Here is a 10,433-nt window from a genome sequence, read left to right on the forward strand (position 1 = left end):
TAGGGGCTGGACTAAGCTGTCATAGGTGTAAGCTTTAAAGGAGGGGTGCTCGGGCCAGAGGAGATGAGGCGGGGCAGGTGTGGTGGCTGTGTGTACATGTACTTGTATACTGTAGCTTGTGGTATAGGTGGCTCTCTTTCAAACATAACAGGGGAGATGTGCAACATTGTGGATGCACAGAGAGGATTAAGACAAACAATAGAAGTCATTCAAACCAGAAAGTCTTAGATAGGAATTTTGGAATTCAAGGCCTACTGTTGCCTTATTTAGTGTAGATGGGGGCATGGATTCCAGCTAAAAATAATGAATGTGGCATACAGAAGTACATATCAGGGCGGGTTCTTGGTGTCTTATGCACTACTGTTGGCACCAGAACAGAGTTTGTAGGTCAAAGTGATACAAGAGAGTTGCACCTGCTGACCCAATGTCCATCCCTTATCACTCAGTCAAAAAGAAAGATTTTGACAGAAAAAAACTCAGTTTAAATAACCTGTATGCCTGAAATCAGCAGGTATTATCTTACAAATGGAAATGGGGTAAGCTATAAATAAATGCATGCTTCAAATATCATTCCTTCTGCACACCCTTCCTGAAACAAGACATGTAGCCTTTTAACTTGCACAAAATCTTCTCTACCCATGAAATCACAATCAAGTAACAAGGGTTCTTAATTCCAATTTAGGAACAGTATGCATTTTGATTTTAAATTAAAATTTCATAAACATGACATATTTGTGTCCTCCGAATAGATATGAGGTAAACATTTGAACAAAATATTGTGATGCTGATTTATTCTTAATTACAAAAACATTGGACATGACGACCAAGGTGTAGTTCTCAAGATGATTATCCTATTGGGTTGCCAGTTTCAATGCTGAAATCAAATTGATTTAAACCTAAAAGGACTCTCTCTGATCAGAATCCTCGCTACCTTAACACCAGCACCTGCACCCAACAATTAATCTGTGCTATGCAGCTTCTGCAGCTCACTGAGTGAATTCTGGAGATCCTGAGTGCGTGACCTGTCCAGTAGGTACTGAGAATGAGAAAAACTTGCATGCAAAACATGCAAATTAAGGCACTGGCAAGCTAGGTTCAGTAGTGATTGTAGTACCTTTTTAACCCTGTAAGAACAAAGACTACATACAGTTCTGTGACATATCTAGTTTATGTTGCAGTCTTTCTATAGATTTTGTATTTATGTAAATTATAAAGAGGCAATATAGACGTGTCTGCAATGCAAATACAAGTTATTATTTATTAAGATAGTCCTCGATTAGTGAGGTTTTTCAATTAGTATCCAGAGGAGGGCGCTAGTCAATGACCAGTACTTTATCACGTGACAGCAGGTCACGCCTACCCAAGGTTTTTATAACGGAGGTTTGTGTTAAACCAATTGAGACGTGTTTACAGGAGGTGTTTGGAAGTAAGTAGACTAGTTTTTATTCAATGTATTTTGTAACCAAGCTATTGGTGGACTACAACAGTGGCTATAACTTCTGAACACTTATAACTGGACCATAGCATAATCCAATCGAATAACTCCACATGAAAACAGATGCTATATGCTATGTTTTTGAACACAGTTTGAACGTTTGACAGTCAAACAGCCGATACAGTTGCTCGCCTTATAATGTGATTAGTTTGGCTAGAGACTTTTGTTTCTCTTGATCAATGACCTTACGCTGCTTTTATGTTTTCAGATGGCTTCAGCTGTGGCCAACAGGGCCATAGGAGCCATTGTAGGAGCCGCAGTGGCGGATGCAGCAGGTATTCAAAACTAAAAGTCTAAGTACTGTTGTTGATACAGTTTTTGCAGTGCATATCTAATGGCATTTTAAAAGAGTTTCATTTATGTGACATTTTACATTGCAGCCCAGCCACTCCATTGGGTATATGACCTACAAAAATTAGAGTCAATTCTGGCTCAAGACCCAACCCCAGAGTTTCGGGTTGAATCTTCAAATCCCTTTTACAGAGTGAAAACAGGCCAACAAAGCTGCTATGGTGACCAAGCCTATGTCCTGCTTGAGTCTTTATCAGAGTGTGGAGGTGCAAACAATTATTATACTGTACATGTGATAAGCAATGACTCTCTCACCTAAGTTGTTTGAGTGTTGATGGCAGGTCTTGATGTGGAAGATCTTAAAAAGCGTACGCTGAAATTCTTTGGTCCAGGTTCCGTGTATGACACTCCTGTGAATGATCCATACAGGGAGAAAGGAGGTAAGTTTACAATGACTCAGCATTAATGAGTACCACTTCATAATCACTATACTTTAATTAACCTTAATAAAGCATGGGGACATGAACATGACTTAACTGATAATGAAATCATAGCTTATGAAGAATGATTCAGGGTTAGTAACTACTTCATTAAGGTTAGGTTGTTCATTATGTAGTCTCTGTGCTTGAATTATTCTTAATAAACATGCTCTAAGGCTAATTAAAGTGTAGTTATTATAAAGTGAGACTAATTGACGAGTATAGAATGAGGTAGAGCATTAAATCAATATGTCATTTTTAGCCCCAAGACCTCAATTACCAATTGAGGGACCATGGAGGCATGCAAGTTTGAAGGGTTTCCTAAAAAATGTGGATGCAGGCAAAGAAAATACAGGTGAAGTAGATGAGAATGTGATGATCAGGCTACAGTATCAAGAGAAGACAACAGCTCGTAATGTTGTGTATTTTAACCACAGGTTGTGAAACCGACTGTCAGATTGATGGAATAACTAAACTAGCTCCTATAGTGGCTTATTACGCTGGGAAACCTGAAATGTTGGAGAAAGTTGAAGATGCCATACGTGTAACCCAGAATTATGATCCTTGTGTAGCAGAGACTCTCGCAGCAGCAAGGTAAGCATTTTAATTAACAGTAGAATTGTTTAAACGACAAACAGCTCTGAATGTTTACTTTTTTTAGGTTCCTGGAGCATTACATCTTACATGGCCCTGATCCCAATGCCCTCGACGCGGTGATTGGTCAGCTCAGTGACCCAAAAAGAAACAACCCCCAAGATCTGGACAGAGCCATTATTGGTATGTAATGGCTGGGTTAATCCTGCTCCAGCACATCATGGGATTTATGATTTCTAGCCTGGCAAATCCATTTAAATTGCCTGTTAAACTGTAATATTAACTCCCTTTTTTCCTAAATATCACAATATCCACGTTTCTTTCATCGTAGGACACCTTATGCAAGTGAAGGAGAATTTATCTAAAAGTCCTAAAAATCTTATCCCCTCTGTGTTTCCAAATACATGAGGTAAATTGGTAGAGCTTTTGTTTTTAACTTTTTGTTATCATTGTTTTGATTTTCATATTGTTCATGCTGTGGTTTAGGTTTACCTGGTGCATTCCAAGCTGCTCTGCATGGAGTCCTCACAGCCACTCAGTTTGAACAGGCTGTTAGGGACACCATGAGCTGCGGTGGGTGCAGTTGTAGCAGAGGGTCCTTCATTGGGGCATGTCTAGGTGCTCAGGTAAAACTCAATAACATAGTTTGTTATATTATTGATATTATTTATTTATAAGCTTTTCAACAGTAGAATGTTACAATTTTGGTTTAAAGTTCTAATGTTTTTTTTCTTGTAGTTTGGATTTGAAACAATTCCATCTTCATGGACATCAAAAACCCTCAGATATGAAACAGTGCTAGACCATGCCAGGAAGATCACAAAGCATTACCAATAGTAGGTCTACAGTACCTGGATATTTGCTTTTATTACGTCATAAAACTGTTAAACTTTTACAGATCAGTGAATGAAGGTTATTGTCTAAACCAATGTGTGATAATAACCAGATGTTGTTATTGTATCTGTTTAGGGCATAGCATGTTTATGCACATGGATCTTTGTAATAAATATGAATCCAACAAAGGCTTACATACATTTTTCTATTTACGATGTGTGTGCTCTGACGTGAACATTAGTGAATAGTCTGTTCCTCTATATAAAAAAAAATCAATCAATCTCAGCTTGTAACTGTCTTATTAGGATCTATTAATTTGTTATAAGCACAGTCATAACAAAAGCTAGTAGTTTTTTAAATTTGTGACTCCATTCAAAAAGACGCAATTGACCTTCTGCGGCTGCCGTATCCGTGTCTGCTGATGACAGAGTTGGTTAGCTTGTGGGGAGTCAATCATGTCCAGTAAAGGGGGAAAACAAAGTCGGATTTCGGACAGAAAGGGCACCGGGGATGAGGATGAGGAGCAGCCTCTTCAGGCTGTTTTGGTGGCCGACAGTTTCAACAGAAGATTTTTCCCGGTGACCAAAGACCAGCCTCGGGTAAGCATCAAGCTAAGCTAATAGCGAAGCTAACTGTACCAGTGCCATGACCAGTGCCCATGCTGTAAACACGCAGATGGGACCTTTTCGATATACCATACTGCTGTGGTAAGTGGTATGTATATGTTTGCCTACCTTATGCATTCTTCGCATAACTTTTAAGTTGGAAGATAATGGATCTATATATGTCACAACTAACTTGAGTCATCTGTTGTTCGCCGGTGACAGGCGCTGCTGCCTCTGGGCAATCTTGCCATGATCGACTACACGCTGGAGTTCCTCACATCAACTGGGGTCCAGGAGACCTTCGTCTTCTGCTGTTGGATGGCTCCCAAAATCAAAGAGCACCTGCTGTAAGTATAAATACCCTGCATGTTATAAGAAGCTGATCCAAAATGGATATTTATGTGAAATAACAATGTTTATTGTTGTATTATTTATATATATATATATATATATATATATATATATATATATATATATATATATATATATATAAACTTTATATGCATCACATCAGCTGCAATGTTCATGTTGTAACTATGTCAGATTGCATTGTCCCTGTCAAATAAATATATAAATAAAAATTAAAAAATTAAAAAAAAAAATTTATATTTATATATATATATATATATATATATATATATATATATATATATATTACTGTTCATACTACAGTTCATTACAATTCATTCCTTTTGTTTTGTTCTCTAGTATGAGTGAAGATTGTTTTGTCACAGAGACTATGAATAAAAAATGTAATCAAAGCAAAACATTATATTTAATCATGATCTGATGATGTTTTTTTTGTCTGGCAGTAAGTCCAAGTGGTGTCGACCCACATCTCCAAACACAGTTCACATCATCACGTCAGAGCTATACCGCTCTCTAGGGGATGTGCTCAGGGACGTGGATGCAAAGTCCCTTGTGCGCTCTGACTTTGTGCTAGTCTATGGAGATGTGGTCTCAAACATTGATGTCAGTCAGGCTTTACATGAACACAGGTGAAACACCTACTATTCAAAGATAATCAAGCCTTTATTGAACTTGAAGTCTATAGTAACATTTTTACAAAACATTTTAATAGACACCGTAGAAAAATGGAGAAGAACATCTCTGTGATGACAATGGTGTTTAAAGAGTCGTCACCAGGACACAGATCTCGCTGCGAGGAGGACGACATCATTGTTGCAATGGACAGTAAGACCCAACGTGTCTTACACTACCAGAAAACACAAGGGCTTAAGAAACTGCAGTTTCCTATGGTATGGCTTGTTTTTGTAAATTGTTTTAAGTTCTTTTTATAATTTTGTTTGTATGTTGTTGTTTTTTGCAGAACATATTCCACAGTACAAGTGATGAATTTGAAATACGACATGATCTTTTGGACTGTCACATTAGTATATGTTCTCCACAGGTTTGAGACTGAGACAGAAAAAAACATTTATTTTTACAGTCTTTGGTTTTAAACGTACATTTTTGTGTCTTAAGGTCGCTGAACTTTTCACAGATAACTTTGATTACCAAACTAGAGATGACTTTGTGCGGGGAATTCTAGTCAATGAAGAAGTATGTAATTAATATACTTTCAGAAGACAAATTACTTGATTTTTTTTTCTACATAGACATAATGCTATAATTACCTTTTCAGATCCTGGGTAATCAGATACACATGCATGTAACCAAGGATGGTTATGGTGTTCGAGTATCCAATCTGCTCATGTATGACTCTGTGTCATCGGATCTTGTGCGGCGGTGGGTTTACCCATTAACCCCTGAGGCTAACTTCACTGACCACAAGGGGCGCAGCTGCACATACTCTCGCCACAACGTCTACAGAGGGTCAGGAGTGAGCCTGGGCCAGGGCAGCCAGATGGAGGAAAATGTGCTGATTGGCTGTGATTCCAGCATTGGTGGCAACTGTCACATCTCAAACAGTGTCATTGGTAACAATTGCACCATAGGTAAACCGATGCCTGTATTTTAACATAAATGTCAAATGTAAAGTTTTCAAATGCTAAAAAGTTGTTTTTTTAACATTGAAACAGGTGACAATGTAATTTTAGACCACGCCTACATTTGGAATAATGTTCACATTGCAAGCAATGTGAGAATCAGTCAGTCTGTGGTCTGTGACAGAGTAGTTGTTAAAGACGGTGTGACACTAAATAAACAGTGTGTCCTTGCATTTAATGTAAGTCTTTATTCAGTATTTTTTAAAATAAATTACACAAGTATTACATAACTAATTATTTTGATTTGAATTATTCTTATAGGTGGTTATTGGACCAAACATTTCCGTACCTGAAGGCACTGTGTTGTCCATGCACCACCCAGAAGAGGAGGAGGAAGATGATGATGAGTTTCTCAGTGATGACGCTGAAGTTGGTCAAAGCAAAGACAAAAACAAACAAAAAGGTTGTTTCTTTACATTTAAAATAATCCTGCAAAAATCTTACGTTAAAACTAAAGCATTGACTCTCCACTCATGCAGTGTTTAATCCAAAAGAAGTTGGAGAGGAAGGAAAGGGTTACATCTGGAAGGCTAGTCTGGATGACACAGAGGATGAAGAGTTGGCACACTGTCTTTGGGGTAGGTTTATCATTTGGTTTGTATAAAATATTTATATTTTATATGTAAAATATTTATATTTTATATGTAAAATATATGTATTTATTTTTTTGCATATATTTGCAAGGTTTGGTGTTGAATCCTGACCTTGAGAGTGAAAGTGAAGCCAGTGAGCCAGAGGATCCTGATGATCCTGTGATCCCCTCGCCAGAAATGGACGATGTCAAAGGTAAGACTTGACAAGACTACCTCCTACTGGCCATTCATCCAACTAAGGAATTGAGAAAGTTAGAAATTACTTAAAATGTAAGTTTTTATTGTTTTGTTATGTTGTTTATCAATCTTAAGCAATACAGTTGACACAACAACAATGTTGTGATGTAAATGATGGGGATACCATACTTTTAATTCAATTCACATTCTCTGACTGTTTTTGTAGTTTTTCAATTGGAGGTTTTGGGAACACTTCAAAGAGGCCTGGAGGAAAATATCAGCTGTGACAATCTTGTACTTGAAATCAACTCTCTCAAGTAAGAAGGGTGTGCTTGTTGATTTTCTCCTGATAAATATACTACTATCCATGTGTCCTCTGCAGATATGCCTACAACATCACTTTGAAAGAGGTCATGCAGATTTTGACTCGAACGGTGCTGGACTGCCCTTTTCAACAACAGGGATCACAGCTCACCACTGCACAATATGTTGCTCTACTGCTACCGGTAAAGCCTTAAGAAACACCATTTTTATTCTGTGAAAATATTAGATAAATTGTACATTAATAGATTTTCATTTTCAGTTATTGAAAAAATGGGCACCTGTGTTTAAAAACTATGTAAAAAGAGCACAGGACCAACTGGACTGTTTGTCTGCATTTGAAGAGCACTTTCTCGAAGTGGAGTCTCACTGGGCTGCTATGGTCAAGGTTATTTTTTTAGTTATTCTAAATCATGTCATAAGCAAGTCATAATAATTATACTCAATCATGAATAAGTGAATATGCTGTGGTCACCACAGGTTTTAATGAACATGTACCAGCTGGAGATTCTAGAGGAAGACATGATCCTTCGCTGGTTTTCCCAGGGAGCAACCACCGACAAGAGCAGGCAACTTCGCAAAAACCAAGGGGTCAGTATGTTAAATCAATCAGGATAGGATAATAATTATCGTAATAATTAGGATAATAACCTTAGTAACAGCATTCAAAACGGCATTACTTTTGTTAAATGTTTTGTGTATTTTGTTAAAGATATTACTTAGTACCAGTCTTTTTTTCTTTATTTCCATCTGCAGCTTCAGAAGTTTATTCAGTGGCTGAAGGAAGCAGAGGAGTCTTCAGAGGAGGAAGCATAGTTAACAAACTCGTTTGCACAAAGGGGTAAAGAGCTTCTAATTCTTGGAACTATCTCAGTGCCACACGTTGCAAGGACTATGGAATAGGCTATATATCTCATTATAGAAAATAAAGACTTCCGACTGTTATAATTTGTGTTTGTGTTTCCATAGTAGGAAAAAGTTTATTAAAGACTACCTGTTAAAATACAGCAGCAGTATTCAGTGTTCACAGTCACAGTTTTCAGTAAAAATACTTTCCAAGTTAAATCTAAAGTTATCAAGAGATTTGCATACAAAAATACAACATAAGATTATGTATCCAGTTAGTATAAAAGAGTTCAACATAATGCATTCCCTTATTTTTACTTTATAATAGATTATATTATTATTCTTTGTTTGATGTCAAAGCAAGTTCCTAGTTCGACAATAGCACTAAACTAAATTCTGATTTTAATAAGAAATTCCAGTATTGTTTCAAGGTATACATTTTAGACTTTGGTCCAATTTCTATTAAAGTTTCCTTTATGGCCTTTGCTATAGATGATTTACAGTAATTACGTGATAACCAAACATTTAAGAACATTTTCAGAATTTCCAAAAAAAAAAGACCATTTAACGACCTGATGATGTGTGTTATTAGAATCACTATTTAGATCTGCTGTCTTGGTCCCCAACTGTATTATAAATGACAGCTGCCAGAAGAGTAGCCCCTGTGATTCCTGTAAGTGCGGTGAGTGTCTTCCACATGCTTGCTGAGCTCTCATGTCTGTCCATGAAGCTGCGGTAGTCACCAGGGACCAGGATGTACTTGCGCCCATCCTGTGGTGCCTGTAGCCTCATTACTTGTCCTCCCTCCAGGACCACCTCTCCAAAACCAGTTAGTGTAGTCCCCACTTTCAACATCTCTTCCTGCTCCACCAGTGCACCGGGTTTCTCTCCACTGATGCCCTGCAGTACAATATTCACCATATCCTCCTCAGCGTGCTTTATCTTGTGGTAAACTCTGTCCAAAAAGTGCCCTGATGCCTCCAGAGGGTTGTGAACACTGACATAGAGGTCGTTGATGTAAGCTCTAGGGTTCACCAGGCTGAAGGGGACCGAGTTGTTCGTTTCCTTCTTGTTCATTGTTCGAGAATTCCTATGTTCAGATTTGATCATGATTAAAGGTGCACTATGTAACTTTTCTAGTGAAGGGTCCACCACCTGCTTGTCTTTGCCGAGACTTCACAGTATGGTATTAAAGCTTAAAGATAGGAATGCTTGTTTTTGAAAGTATTTTATGAGCAATAAAAGGGGATGTAAATCAGCCTAATAGTAAATGGATGCTTTAATGCCATACTGTGGATCATTCCAATCGAGCAATAACATCTCCAATTCGCTATGGAGACAAGCAGGGGGCAGATTCCCCACTAGAAAAAAGTTACATTGTGCAGCTTTAAAATTCTCAAATAATATAAGCAGAAACTGATTAAACCTTTTCTATCATTACCATGTCCTGGTGAAAGAGTTCCAGTATTTCCAGTGTTCCTCGACTGCTATTCTCTGGATCACACCAAAGCATCGTGGGACGTACTGACTAGCTATAGGCTCCCCATCAGCTTGAACCATACCTTAGAGGGAAAAATTTGGACATAATGAAGTGCTTCTCTAAACTTAACCAGACAGCCATGTTTACTTTGAGGTGAAAAATTGAAAAAGAACAGATTTGTAGAAATAATTTAGGCCTACCTTCTACAGCAACATACTGGAGTCGTTTGTGAGGGGAAGCTCTCAGTACACTAACCAAATGTTGATCAGGTTTGAATACAGGTATTTCCTAAAATCAACAGAGAAACTATGTAAATTGCATTTTTTTTATAAGGTACAGTAGCCTACAGATATGTTTTGGTTACAGTTGCTGCATACATTCACATTCATACCTTTAGTTTTTCTAATTCTTTCTTTTTGTCCTGGTATAGACGATAGAAAAGGCCAGAGAAAGCAAAACTAGACCCAATACCAATCCACACGAAAGGGTTTCCTGTAAAGTCACTCATGTTACCTGTAAACACAAGAAAACCATGTCAAGAATGTCACAGTGAAAGAGATGAAGCAGGCGACTTATTTCATATAAAAGTAAAGTGTATACCGGATAAAGACTTTCATGAGTAAATAACAACTTTCGCTTTGTGGGTTGACTAATAGAAAACGAAGCAAACAACAAGCACTATTAAGGCGCTTTACTTCCTACTTTCTTT

At 37.7% G+C, this 10,433-nt stretch overlaps 3 protein-coding genes across 3 annotated transcripts; 2 read left to right on the forward strand and 1 right to left on the reverse strand.

Annotated features, from left to right (window-relative positions):
- The first annotated feature begins 1,364 nt into the window (after positions 1-1,364).
- LOC117384696 (crystallin J1A-like) lies at positions 1,365-3,881 on the forward strand. The gene is made up of 10 exons (XM_033981851.2): positions 1,365-1,426; positions 1,704-1,770; positions 1,876-2,052; positions 2,128-2,226; positions 2,528-2,620; positions 2,703-2,859; positions 2,927-3,042; positions 3,191-3,268; positions 3,346-3,485; positions 3,598-3,881. The coding sequence occupies exons 2-10, from the start codon at positions 1,704-1,706 to the stop codon at positions 3,694-3,696; spliced, it is 1,026 nt and encodes a 341-aa protein (XP_033837742.1). The 5' UTR covers positions 1,365-1,426; the 3' UTR covers positions 3,697-3,881.
- Positions 3,882-4,084: 203 nt separating this feature from the next.
- On the forward strand, positions 4,085-8,346 carry eif2b5 (eukaryotic translation initiation factor 2B, subunit 5 epsilon). Its single transcript, XM_033981849.2, has 16 exons — positions 4,085-4,292; positions 4,521-4,645; positions 5,111-5,296; positions 5,380-5,557; positions 5,629-5,709; positions 5,784-5,861; positions 5,944-6,256; positions 6,341-6,486; positions 6,569-6,710; positions 6,787-6,885; positions 6,992-7,093; positions 7,304-7,394; positions 7,460-7,583; positions 7,661-7,786; positions 7,879-7,989; positions 8,155-8,346. Exons 1-16 carry the CDS (start codon positions 4,149-4,151, stop codon positions 8,212-8,214), a joined length of 2,106 nt encoding a protein of 701 aa, XP_033837740.1. The 5' UTR covers positions 4,085-4,148; the 3' UTR covers positions 8,215-8,346.
- A 7-nt stretch (positions 8,347-8,353) lies between these two features.
- LOC117384697 (mitochondrial ubiquitin ligase activator of nfkb 1-A) lies at positions 8,354-10,433 on the reverse strand. The gene is made up of 5 exons (XM_033981853.2): positions 10,325-10,433; positions 10,116-10,237; positions 9,925-10,012; positions 9,686-9,806; positions 8,354-9,334 (listed from the first exon to the last, which is right to left on the reverse strand). The coding sequence occupies exons 2-5, from the start codon at positions 10,230-10,232 to the stop codon at positions 8,842-8,844; spliced, it is 819 nt and encodes a 272-aa protein (XP_033837744.1). The 5' UTR covers positions 10,233-10,237; positions 10,325-10,433; the 3' UTR covers positions 8,354-8,841.

Source organism: Periophthalmus magnuspinnatus, chromosome 17, assembly GCF_009829125.3.
Source record: "Periophthalmus magnuspinnatus isolate fPerMag1 chromosome 17, fPerMag1.2.pri, whole genome shotgun sequence".
NCBI lineage: Eukaryota > Metazoa > Chordata > Actinopteri > Gobiiformes > Gobiidae > Periophthalmus > Periophthalmus magnuspinnatus.